Below are 13,743 nucleotides of genomic sequence, written 5' to 3' on the forward strand. Positions count from 1 at the left end.
TCTTCCGAGCAACAGCATGCCCAGGTAACACAGGCAAAGAAACCTGCACTGGATGTTCCCTGGGTGGGAAACACAGCAATACCGAAGGATGCTGTGGTCAGAGGTGCTTTATGCAAAACTTGTGCTGGGCGTGTTTCCTAGGGGGAGGAACTGGCTATCTCTCATGTTGGGAGCCGTCCTGGAGGATGAGGAGAGAAAAGGGGTTTATGCCATGATCTGTGACAGCGTATGTGCTGTCACTACCCATGACACATCCTAGTTAGTGTGAACCCAGGCTTACTTACTCATAGACCACTCAGTTCTTTGTTGCCATGCAGGCTCTTAAAAAAATTAAAGAATAGTAACTGCTATTAACTGTGGGGTTGATTTACTGAGATTGAGAACAATGAAAAACATATCCTGTAAACCAGAGCAAGATTTTTTTAATCAAAGCATTGCTTACTGACACAAACCTCATAATAAAGTAACAGAATATTATTGTCAATCTTGAAACATTCATTGTTTATCATCAGACCGCTGAGTTAGTGAATGGCCATTTTGGAGTTGCTCTTTTTTGTTTCCTCTTGAGGAATTGTATGCTAGTATCCGGAAACAGCTTAACCAACAACAAAGAACCAAAGCTTTAGAGCGGCCTCAAAGATCCCAAAAAATATAATGCTTTATTGGTCATAATCTTCACAGTATTCAAAATTAAAAGCAATTAAAACCTTGGAGTCCCTGTTGCGCCCCCACATCCCCCTCACAGACACACGACTACCAATCACACAGACCACTTCCTGGAATATCACACCACTGCAGCAATAGTAGCATACATGAGAAGTTGTCCTAGATGATATATAGTTGTTGATTGACCACCTATAAATGCTCTACAGTTCCCGGACAAATAAACAGCTAACTGATGGCTAAATCCACTTGAACTCATTGCGTGCTCGTAGGCAACTTGGAGTCCCAAGTAAACAGCATCCACATTCAGTGAATATCAGACATATTCCACAATCCTCAGCACTATATGAGCAGACGGCAGCAAATTAAGTTTGTCAGTCCGGCCTGAAAGCAGTATGGTTGCCAGCACAGGTAATTCAACCGCTCTGTTACTTACAGATGCTGCAGCAGGCCATTCAAACAGCGAGCATGGTCCAGGATGGCTTCACGCGCGATCAACCCGCTCCTTGCGGCTTATTATCAGCGTGACAGCGGGGATCCAAGTTGAGATGTTTGAGGCCAGCCTCCGGAGACTTCTCCCAATTACATGTTTCGCCCAATGGGCTTCCTCAGAGTGACGTGAGGGGGAGGGGGGTCACTGTTTCAGTATCCAGAAACAGGACAGCTTCCATTTTTAAGGGATTTTAGTGGAAATTTTAGTTAATGTGGCCACACAAGAAAGAACTGTATTTTCTATTTTTTATAGAAGGGCCCTTCTATAACAAGTTTGTGTTGGGAATGGATGTTTATGTGGTGTGCTGACTTCTGGGATATTATTCATATTTTAAAACTAATGCTGTTGAATTTTTTGAATAAATAGTTATTCTACTGTACTTTAAGCGCGGGTTACAATTTTGAATTATTTGTTGAAAGTGTGTGTTTAAGGATTGAAGGGATCCCCTTTTTGTAACGGCAGCCCATATTATAGCTACCACCTAGCGCTAGTTGTGTCATCTATTTGCAAGTTTAAAAATATCACCTAGGAGAAAACGATACAGTGGGTTGCAAAAGTATTCGGCCCCCTTGAAGTTTTCTACATTTTGTCACATTACTGCCACAAACATGCATCAATTTTATTGGAATTCCACGTGAAAGACCAATACAAAGTGGTGTACATGTGAGAAGTGGATCGAAAATCATACATCATTCCAAACATTTTTTACAAATAACTGCAAAGTGGGGTGTGCGTAATTATTCGGCCCCCTGAGTCAATACTTTGTAGAACCACCTTTTGCTGCAATTACAGCTGCCAGTCTTTTAGGGTATGTCTCTACCAGCTTTGCACATCTAGAGACTGAAATCCTTGCCCATTCTTCTTTGCAAAACAGCTCCAGCTCAGTCAGATTAGATGGACAGCGTTTGTGAACAGCAGTTTTCAGATTTTGCCACAGATTCTCGATTGGATTTAGATCTGGACTTTGACTGGGCCATTCTAACAAATAGATATGTTTTGTTTTAAACCATTCCATTGTTGCCCTGGCTTTATGTTTAGGGTCATTGTCCTGCTGGAAGGTGAACCTCCGCCCCAGTCTCAAGTCTTTTGCAGTCTCCATGAGGTTTTCTTCTCCATCCATCTTCCCATCAACTCTGACCAGCTTCCCTGTCCCTGCTGAAGAGATGCACCCCCCGAGCATGATGCTGCCACCAGCATATTTGACAATGGGGATGGTGTGTTCAGAGTGATGTGCAGTGTTAGCTTTCTGCCACACATAGCGTTTTGCATTTTGGCCAAAAAGTTCCATTTTGGTCTCATCTGACCAGAGCACCTTCTTCCACATGGTTGCTGCGTTCCCCACATGGCTTGTGGCAAACTGCAAATGGGACTTCTTATGCTTTCTGTTAACAATGCCTTTCTTCTTGCCATTCTTTCATAAAGGCCAACTTTGTACAGTGCATGACTAATAGTTGTACTATGGATAGATTCCCCCACCTGAGCTGTAGATCTCTGCAGCTCGTCCAGAGTCACCATGGGCCTCTTGACTGCATTTCTAATCAGGGCTCTCCTTGTTCGGCCTGTGAGTTTAGGTGGACGGCCTTATCTTGGTAGGTTTACAGTTGTGCCATACTCCTTCCATTTCTGAATGATCGCTTGAACAGTGCTCCGTGGGATGTTCAAGGCTTTGGAAATCTTTTTGTAGCCTAAGCCTGCTTTACATTTCTCAATAACTTGATCCCTGACCTGTCTTGGACCTGTCTTGTGTGTTCGTTAGACTTCACGGTGTTGTTGCTCCCAATATTCTCTTAGACAACCTCTGAGGCCCTCACAGAGCTGCTGTATTTGTACTGACATTAAATTACACACAGGCGCACTCTATTTAGTCATTAGCACTCATGAGGCAATGTCTATAGGCAACTGGCTGCACTCAGATCAAAGGGGGCCGAATAATTATGCACACACCACTTTGCAGTTATTTATTTGTAAAAATGTTTGGAATCATGTATGAATTTCATTCCACTTCTCATGTGTACAACACTTTGTATTGGTCTTTCACGTGGAATTCCAATAAAATTGATTCATGTTTGTGGCAGTAATGTGACAAAATGTGGAAAACTTCAAGGGGGCTGAATACTTTTGCAACCCACTGTATTAATTAAATAAGGGCCCAGGTCTCCATTTAGCACATCTTGTGTCCTGGTTCTATAATGCAGGTCAGCTGTTCGGGATGTGCCACTTATGTGTAGTGTTGCTGTTTGAATCCAGGTTTCCTTACGCCGTGTAACACACTTGAGAACCTCAGGTAGTGGAAAAGGGCAGGCGGAGGTCACCGATATGTGGTCCATGCCATGCTTCACGAGACTTTGTTGCTTCCTACTTTCGGCTTGGAAAGAGAAAGCATTGGAGTCACATGGAGAGTAGCGTGGACTGCAACCACCTGACCTCCCCCTGCACCTCTACACTATGTGAGATTCTGAAGTGTGCTGCACAGTGTTAGCCAGGTTTCCGAAGCAGGAAACCTGGATTCGAACAGCAAGATTTGCCTTAAGTTGACCGTACATTTATTGATTTTATGCACAATCAATCTTGCGAAAGAATCTATGCACATTTTGACTGAGCAATCAAAAAAATAAATAAAAAAATAAAAAAAATCGATGAAAATAAAGTGGACCTAAACTCAGGACAGGACAGAAGGAAAACATATTTGTATATTCCTGCGTATAAGACTACTTTTTAACCCTTGAAAATCATCTGAAAAGTCAGGGGTCGTCTTATACACCAGGCGTCATTGATGCCGGGTGATGTGCCCTTGCCTGTTACCAACTAAAGCTGGCCATACACTAGGCCGATTCCCGCCAGATCGACAGCAGATTCGATCACTGGGATCGAATCTGCTGTCACATCGTTCCCGCTACACGCCGAATTTCGATCCATTTCGTCCGATCCCGTCGATCGCTCCGTGTGGAAAATTACCGTCGATCGCCCGCGGGTAGGGAGCGCAGCGCTAGCGGCGTTCGAGTGCCCGACGACCGACGCAATAGAGTGGCAATACATTACCTGCTCCGCCGGTGCGACTGCCCCCGGTCACCGCTGCTCCGTCTCCGCTCTGGTCTCCGGCATGCTTCACTTCTTCTAGCCCGGCAGGAAGTTTAAACAGTAGAGGGCGCTCTACTGTTTAAACTTCCTGCCGGGCAGGAAGAAGTAAAGCATGCCGGACCTGGAGAACAGAGCGGAGACGGAGCAGCGGTGACCGGGGGCAGTCGCGCCGGCGGAGCAGGTAATGTATGCGGGGTGGGGAGCGGCGGCAGCACCACCACCACCACAACAGATTGTGAACTGTTTCAGGCTGAAATCGGTTCACAATCTGTTTGCAGTAAAGGTAGCCATACGATCCCTCTCTGATCAGATTCGATCAGCGAGGGATCTATCTGTTGGTCAAGTCTGATGGCAAATCGACCAGTGTATGGCTACCTTTACTCTCAGATCTCGCTGCTGAGGACTGTAGTGAAGCGGCGCAGGCGCACATGTGCAAGATCTTAGAGGCACAGAAGGAGGTATATAGGATGCAAGGCTGGGCCAGAAGGGTGAAAGAGGTGTGTTTTATGGGCACAGCGCAATCTATTCTTCCATACTGCTCTAATGAACAGGGAGAGCGTGAACAATCCACCAAGGGAGTGGAAGAGTTGACCAATCCAACCAGTCAATCACTGATATATACTGTTATATACTGGGTACCACATACAGTACAGCACCAGTATCTGTTCATACATAGCACCAGTATATGTTTTTTTTTTTTTTTTTTTTATTTTACTTTTATTTGATGTGTGTTGGAAGAGGGGTAGTCTTATACAGTGAGTATATCTCAAACTCTATATTTTAACTGGAAAAGTTGGGGGGGTCGTCTTATACGCCCAGTCGTCTTATACGCCGGAATATACGGTAAATGCACCCTGTATGTATTTAGAGTTTAGCTTGTCTTCCCCCTCATCTATACCTAAGCATATTGTAATTTGATCCCTTAGCTATGTCATTTGCCTGCCACGGCAGAGAGGTAATTGGTAAACAAAGGATGTTAACAACATGTCTGCTTCCATGAAAGCAGGAAGTAGACACACTGCAGATTTATATTAGCTGTAACAAAAAGTTTTTTCTTTAAAGAATACCAGATGTCAAATTAGTAACAGACACTGGGGGAGCAGGCATATACTCTTACCTGCCCTGATGCCTGTCGCTCCCCCTGTTCTCTCTGCCCCCCCTTCCCCCCACTTTATGCCTAAAAGCCCCCTGGGACCCTCTTCTGGGTTGCCAGAGTCAGGCTTTACTGCACAGGCGCTGGCCGGGATGCGCGCATGCTACAGCGTGCATGAGTGCCTGGGATCTCTCTGCGCATGACATCACTACGTCATGCGCATGACATCACTACGTCATGCGCATGCGCATAGCGCTCCTGAGCACGGATGCACACTGTAGGATGCGCACAGCCCGCCCAGCGCTTGCGCAGTAAAGCCCGACTCCGGCAACTCGAGTGTCCTAGGCGGCTTTTAGGCATTATACGGAGGGGCAGAGAAGAGAACGGGGGGGGGGGGGGGGGGGGGTCGTGGGTAGACTGACATCAGGCATCAGGGCAGGAAAGAGTATATGCCTGCTCCCCCAGTTTCTGTTACTAATTTGTCATTTGGTATCCTTTAAAAGGTTATTATGCTGTTACATATCTTTTAGAGCAGAGAGGAAATTCTAAGTTCATGTCCGCCAGTGCCTCAACAACCGGCAGTTCTGTCGGTAAATCTTTTGCACACCCAACAGCCCAAAACTGGATATTTCACTAACAGTCCTTTTTGCAATTGTATATGGAAACAAGTATTACATGTTTCTAAGCATGTACATAAAAAATGCAGTATGACCAGACAATTTCCTTGAAATGCTTTAATTTGTATCTTTATCCTACAAGAAGTGGAATGATTATGAAAAAATATCAAGGTCCTCAGCCCCCTGTGATAATAAAACTAGATCTGTCCCATTTTAATCCAATTATTCTCTATTTTTGTCACAGTTACAATGGTATATTTATTGCTCATCTACAGTAAACCTACCTAGGGGGTAAGGACAAGTGTGACTGGTAGAGCTAAAATCGGTAAGGAAAGTCAGGCTTGTCGGTGCGACGGAGATTTAAAACCTCTCTTCTCCGCTTTTTTCACTGTGGGTAGCGATCTGTGCTACCCACTGTGGGCAAACATCTATCCAGCCATCCTAGGGAATCCCACAAGCGGACCCAGCAGAGCAGAGAAGTTGCAGCGGCTTCCCTGCAGCAATCCTACCCCCAGCGATCACCCCTATCTCCTTCCCACCCTACCTGTAGCAATATTTCCCCCTCCCACTCCGAGATCCTTGGCACTTGCAGGAAGTGAGGATTACTCACTGGGGGACATTTATCAGGAGTGTCTGAGACAAAATATTGGTACGTTTTTAGAAATCCGTGCAGAATTGTCTCAGACATATTAAGAAATCACTAATTAGTGCAGGTTCCCTTTAAAACTGTTGTAAAATAGGAGGCGTTAGCAAGGTCTCTCAGACAGAGCAGTGTGTGAGGGGAATTGCTGTTGCTGAGGTAACAAATACATCTGCTGTATTGATAGTAGCAGGCTCTGAGGTGAAATTCAGCAGGGGGGAGGAGCACCTCACAAATCATGTCTAGCCTGCACTATCAAGTATTTCTTATTCTGCAGCTGTTTAGGGACGGATTTGCACTTTTCTAAACTGTAGTGCAGCTCTAGAAATTCATGCTAAACTGCCACTATTACCTAGGATTTAAAGGGAAGGTTCAGGGAGGGGATTAAAAAAATAAAAATAAATTTACACTTACCTGGGGCTTCCTCCAGCCCGTGGCAGGCAGGAGGTGCCCTCGCCGCCGCTCCGCAGGCTCCCGGTGGTCTCCGGTGACCGACCCGACCTGGCCAGGCCAGCTGCCAGGTCGGGCTCTTCTGCGCTCCATTTCCTGGCACTTCTGCGTCCCACGCCGGCGCGCTGACGTCATCGGACGTCCGCCGGGCTGTACTGCGCATTCCGTTAGGTGTATGACGAGTTCATAGAAGATTTTATTTTTTGTCACAAGTTAGCGGAAATTGATTTTTATTGTTTTTTTTTCACAAAGTATCAATTTCCGCTAACTTGTGACAAAAAAAAAAACTTCTATGAACTCACCATACTCCTAACAGAATACCTTGTGGTCACTTGTGGGGTTCCTAAACTACCCTGGCATTTTAGGGGCCCTAAACCGTGACGAGTAGTCTTGAAACCAAATGTCTCAAAATGACCTGTGAAATCCTAAAGGTACTCATTGGACTTTGGGCCCCTTAGCGCAGTTAGGGTGCAAAAAAGTCCCACACGTGGTATCGATGTACTCGAAGTAGTATAATGTGTTTTGGGGTGTATTTTTACACTTACCCATGCTGGGTGGGAGAAATCTCTCTGTAAATGGACAATTGTGTGTAAAAAATAAATAAATCAAAAAACATTGTCATTTACAGAGATATTTCTCCTACCCAGCATGGGTGGGAGAAATATGAGTACGGCGATACCACATGTGGCACTTTTTTGCAGCCTAACTGCGCTAAGGGGCCCAAAGTCCAATGAGCACCTTTAGGCTTTACAGGGTTGCTTACAATTTAGCACCCCCCAAAATGCCAGGACAGTAAACACACCCCACAAATTACCCCATTTTGGAAAGTAGACACTTCAAGGTATTCAGAGAGGGGCATGATGAGTCCGTGGTAGATTTCATTTTTTTTTGTCACAAGTTAGCAGAAATGGAAACTTTTTTTTTTTTTTTGTCTCAAAGTGTCATTTTCCGCTAACTTGTGACAAAAAATAAAATCTTCTATGAACTCACCATGCCTCTCAGTGAATACTTTGGGGTGTCTTCTTTCCAAAATGGGGTCATTTGGGGGGTATTTATACTATCCTGGAATTTTATCACCTCATGAAACCTGACAGGTGCTCAGAAAAGTCAGAGATGCTTCAAAATGGGAAAATTCACTTTTGGCACCATAGTTTGTAAACGCTATAACTTTTACCCAAACCAATAAATATACACTGAATGTTTTTTTTTTAATCAAAGACATGTAGCACAATAAATTTGGACAAAAATGTATACAGAAATTTTACTTTGACAAATTTTATCACAGAAAATAACAAAAAAATCTTTTTTTTTTTTTACAAAATTCATGTCTTTTTTGATTAATATAATAAAAACTAAAACTCGCAGCAGCAATCAAATAGCACCCAAAGAAAGCTGTATAAGTGACAAGAAAAGGAGGTAAAATTCATTTAGATAGTAGGTTGTATGACCGAGCAATAAACCGTTAAAGAGACTTTGTAACCTCAAAAAGATCCCCTGGGGGGTACTCACCTCGGGTGGGGGAAGTCTCGGGATCCTAATGAGGCTTCCCACGCCGTCCTCTATCCCACGGGGGTCTCGCTGCAGCCCTCCGAACAGCCGGCGACAGGCCCGACTGTAAAATCAATATTTACCTTTGCTGGCTCCAGCGGGGGCGCTGTGGCTGCTTTCCGCTCCGAACTACACAGAAATACCCGATCTCAGTCGGGTCCGCTCTACTGCGCAGGCGCCGGAAACTTGCGCCTGCGCAGTAGAGCAGACCCGACGGCGATCGGGTATTTCCGTGTAGTTCGGAGCCGACAGCCGTCAGAGCGCCTGCGCAGGAGCCGGGAAGGTAAATAATGACGTCATCTTGTACGGAGGGCTGCAGCGAGACCCCCGTGGGACAGAGGACGGCATGGGAAGCTTCATTAGGAATCCGAGGCTTCCCCCACCCGAGGTGAGTACCCCCCAGGGGATCTTTTGATGTTACAGATCCTCTTTAAAGCTGCAGTGGTCTGAATGGAAAAAAAGGCTCTGGTCCTTAAGGGGTAGAAAGACTGTGGTCCTTAAGTGGTTAAACCACTTTTTTCACATAAATCCTGAGGTTAATGTTCATATAAAATGCAAAAAAAAGTTATGTGAACTTACCAAATTGCTCGCAACATAGTTTATGCTGTAGTTTCCAGTCCATGAGCTGATGTTGTCTACTGCAGTAATTTACTTTATGGCATTTTGAACACTTTTTCGGCCCCAAACAGCCACATACTCTGCAGAGACGAAGGCCACATTTCAGCTGGAAACTTATACAGTCTTCACTTGCAGGTGGAGGTTTATCCAAAGGCGGGCCGTAGGAATAAGTATCATTTTTACGGGGCAGCTGGTTTCGAAAAACTAAATAATAAACAATTATTTCAGATAAAATATTATTACATAGCAAAGCCGATGCAATAAACTTTTTAAAGCACTGCTGTTTAAAACCCTGTTTTCTTAAAGTATAAAGCGCAGTGGTATCTTCATGCTAGATACACATACTTCTGTGCATTGTCCATTCCGCTCCTCATTCTCCCTGGTTTCTGTAATCTCTCCATGAAAAATTTGACTTGGGGCCCTTTTCCACTAGCAATCGCAATCACACACGCCAGTGATTGCGATTTTTCATTAATTTTGTTATGCGATTGCGATTTTCATTTGCATTGCATTCTCCCTCTTAAAATCGCTCCAGAAAGCGACTGCGATTTGCGAATCGAATCACTATAGTGGAAAATACTTTTCATGATTTCTATGATAAAGTAGCAACCATGGCGATTTAAAAATCACTAGCGATTTTGCGATTCAGCTGTGTAGCGGAAAAGGACCCTTTTAGCCAAAGTAACATTTTAGGGTTCCTTTCAGTTAGCCGGGCTCATACACTAGATGGCGATAAAACTCCACCAGAGTTACATCTTTTCCTACTATCCATGGCGGCCTGGAGGGGGAATAGTAATTAACGCCACCTGGTGGTTGTGCCCGGCTAACGGAATAGTACCCATTTCAGACTGGAAGCAAGCTCGCCCAATTTTCAATTCTATCACACTTTCCTTCCCTCCCTAAAGGCCCATACACACGGCATACATTTGTTTGTAGTTGTGAGGCAACGACAAACAGACAAGAGACAACAGCATATTTATGGCAGCGACAATTCGAGTTTGTGACAGTTGTACACACGTGACAGCAGAAAGAGTGAAGACACGACGGAAGCTGTCTGCCACAGACTACGTATAGTAGTAGTACTATAGTAGTGACTCTGCTGTCTGTAGAAGACTTTCCTACACACGACATGACACCAACAGACGGTTTGTGAGACAAAAGTCGCAAGCAATTCAACCGGTTGAATCACTCAAACATGGCTGTGTCTGCAGGCAGTCTTTGTCTTTTGCAGCGTACACATTAACAAACCAACGCTCAACATGTCAGTACAGACATTTGTATACCGTGTGTATGGGCCTTATAAGAGAGTGAAACCTCCAAAGGGGCCACATAAGGTGCCACAGCTCCACGGTCAGCAGCGATTGGTCTTGTGTTAAAGCCCCAATTTTGTAATGCTTGAAGATCACAGACATTGCAGTCTGTGACTAGTAATGCTAGTTTAGTTTAGTAATGCTGGGTTGTCTTGGGCTACCTGGCTAACTAAAGCCTTTGGACATCAAGACACAATCTGTTCATAGTATTTAAAGTGTACCAGAGATAAGATTTAAAAAAGTTTTATTTATACATAGTTACATAGTTATAGTTATTTTGGTTGAAAAAAGACATACGTCCATCGAGTTCAACCAGTACAAAGTACAACACCAGCCTGCTCCCTCACACATCCCCGTTGATCCAGAGGAAGGCAAAAAAAAAACCACAAGGCATGGTCCAATCAGCCCCCAAAGGGAAAAATTCCTTCCCGACTCCAGATGGCAATCAGATAAAATCCCTGGATCAACATCATTAGGCATTACCTAGTAATTGTAGCCATGGATGTCTTTCAACGCAAGGAAAGCATCTAAGCCCCCTTTAAATGTAGGTATAGAGTTTGCCATAACGACTTCCTGTGGCAATGCATTCCACATCTTAATCACTCTTACTGTAAAGAACCCTTTCCTAAATAAATGGCTAAAACGTTTTTCCTCCATGCGCAGATCATGTCCTCTAGTCCTTTGAGAAGGCCTAGGGACAAAAAGCTCATCCGCCAAGCTATTATATTGCCCTCTGATGTATTTATACATGTTAATTAGATCCCCTCTAAGGCGTCTTTTCTCTAGACTAAATAAACCCAGTTTATCTAACCTTTCTTGATAAGTGAGACCTTTCATCCCACGTATCAATTTTGTTGCTCGTCTCTGCACCTGCTCTAAAACTGCAATATCTTTTTTGTAGTGTGGTGCCCTGAACTGAATTCCATATTCCAGATGTGGCCTTACTAGAGAGTTAAACAGGGGCAATATTATGCTAGCATCTCGAGTTTTTATTTCCCTTTTAATACATCCCAAAATTTTGTTAGCTTTAGCTACAGCGGCTTGGCATTGAGTACGATTATTTAACTTGTTGTCAATGAGTGCTCCTAAGTCCTCCTCCAAGTTTGATGTCCCCAACTGTATCCCATTTATTTTGTATGGTGCTGGACCATTAGTACGTCCAAAATGCATGACTTTACATTTGTCAACATTGAATTTCATCTGCCATGTATGTGCCCATATAGCCATCCTATCCAGATACCTGGGGCTTCCTCCAGCCCCATGCACACAGATCGCTCCCACGCCGCCGTCCTCAGCCTTCTCCAGCTCCGGTAATTGGTCCTGTAAGTTCTACCAGCTGCGGCCAGTCTGCGCAAGAGAAGTGTGCTCTCTCAACGCATCTCTCCGGCGTATCGCTCCCGTGCGCATGGGACTGAAGGAAGCCCCAAGTATGTATAAAACTTTTATTAAATCTTGTCTCTGGTTTCCGTTAAAAGCTGTTGACCCTCATACTACATGGTGGTAAAATTGGCCAATCAAAATTGTATGTGTGTATGCATGCTTAGGCCTGGTATACACTTTCAATTATGATTGGCCAATCACTGACCAATTTTACCATCTACTTGTAGTATGAGGGTTTACCTACACAATCTGTTCATAGTTGTTGACCCTCATACTAAGTGAATGTGGTAAAATTGGTCAATGATTGGCCAATCATAATTTAAAGTGTGTACCAAGCCTAAGCCCGAGTACACGCATGTAATATAAGTGCCGACAGCTTTTAAATACTATGAAAGGATTGTGTCTTGATGTCCAAAGGACATCAAAAGGACATCTAAAGCAGTTCAACACTACCTGGATGGTGAGATCTGCCATACTCTCCATGGTCTCTGAAGTACACAGTGGTAGGTCCGGATGTACAAACAGGGATACATGTACCTCAGATTCAATGGAGTAACCGATCACCAGGCCAGAGTCAGCACAAATTGCCTGAAAAAATAGCAATGACTTATACTGCTGCAGTGTATCATTATTTCTGACAGTGGTATTTGCATCAAACTGGTGAAATGGGCGTTGTTCACCATTATAACTTCTGGCATTCTTCACGTCAGCTCACAGTGACACTTGTCCACTCCTGCTCCTCTCTACAGAACAGAGAAGACTGTTTGATACAGCAGAATATCTGTATATTGTAATACCATTTGCAATAAAACTGTAATGTTTGCAGCCTAAAGCAAACCTTGGGGGGGGGGGGGGAGGGAGTTAACTCAGGAGAGGGAAGCCTCTGGATGATCTAGAGGCTTCTCTGATCCTTCTTCACCCCACTGCTGCTCACCAAGAGCCTCTTATTCTTCGGGGATGTGCTCCGGAGAAAAAAAGCCATGCACAAGCAGCTACGTGCTACTGGAAGCATGGCCATAAGTACATATTCTTCAAGCCCTTGTCAAATACAGGAGCCCTAGTGGCTGACCGCACTTAGCCTTCTAAAGGGTGCCAGCGCACAGATCGTGCGAACTCTGGTCGCAGTCAATGCGCAGGAACCGTTAAGAATTAGCCGCAGACAACTCAGAAGGGAGCCTGTGAGACACGGGTAATTACAACGTACACACGATTCCACGGTATCTGCCACCACCACTGGTATGGGCCAGTGGACCCGATTTACTGACTGACTAGTCCTGCGAATAAAACGGTTAAACACACGGTATTCTGTCTAGCCAACAACAAACAAACAGTAGCGTATCTTCAGAGACCCGGGATCAGTTCTGTGTGTGCTGATAAGCAGGGTAGCGGAACAGTGAATGACTTGGAGGAAGTCTTTTATTCACAGCAATATAAATAATTAATATATACAGACAATTATTAAAATCAACAATTATCAAAACAGTAATAGCCAGTATAAAAAATAAAAGAAGGGAGAAAAATACTTAGTTCCTGGAAAGAGGTCCTTTTTGTGGGAAAAATCAGAGTTCTGGGTTTCAATCAAAGTTCAGAGTTCAGACCAGGTGGATGCCAGCATATCCTCAAGCTGGCACCGATGAGTTCAAGATGTTTTCAGGGTGGAGGACTCAAGCCCGCCTGCTGGCTCTGTGCTTTTGATGAAGCTGGTTTGGGGGTGTGGCAATGCCGGCCCCCTCTGAGCTACCAGCAAATGACAGTTCATTCCCTCTGAGAGATTTTATAGCTAAACTTTTGAATTGCTGTAACTCCTGAACCATACACGTTACATTTAGGGGGGTAACAGCTTCATACTTGGA

The 13,743-nt window shown here is 44.4% G+C and overlaps 1 protein-coding gene across 4 annotated transcripts in view; it reads right to left on the minus strand.

Moving 5' to 3' along the window:
* The window catches only part of PDCD2 (programmed cell death 2), a 65,289-nt gene that overhangs the window by 44,883 nt on the left and 6,663 nt on the right, over positions 1-13,743 (minus strand). For 3 of the 4 annotated variants that reach the window (XM_068231938.1, XM_068231940.1, XM_068231939.1), the window contains exon 2: positions 9,162-9,404. The exons of the other annotated variant lie outside the window; for it this stretch is intronic. In XM_068231938.1, coding sequence (XP_068088039.1) covers positions 9,162-9,404 — 243 coding nt within the window. The remainder of the gene's footprint in view (positions 1-9,161; positions 9,405-13,743) is intronic. 4 annotated transcript variants of the gene reach the window in all.

Source organism: Hyperolius riggenbachi, chromosome 4 (genome assembly GCF_040937935.1).
Source record: "Hyperolius riggenbachi isolate aHypRig1 chromosome 4, aHypRig1.pri, whole genome shotgun sequence".
Taxonomy (NCBI): Eukaryota; Metazoa; Chordata; class Amphibia; order Anura; family Hyperoliidae; genus Hyperolius; species Hyperolius riggenbachi.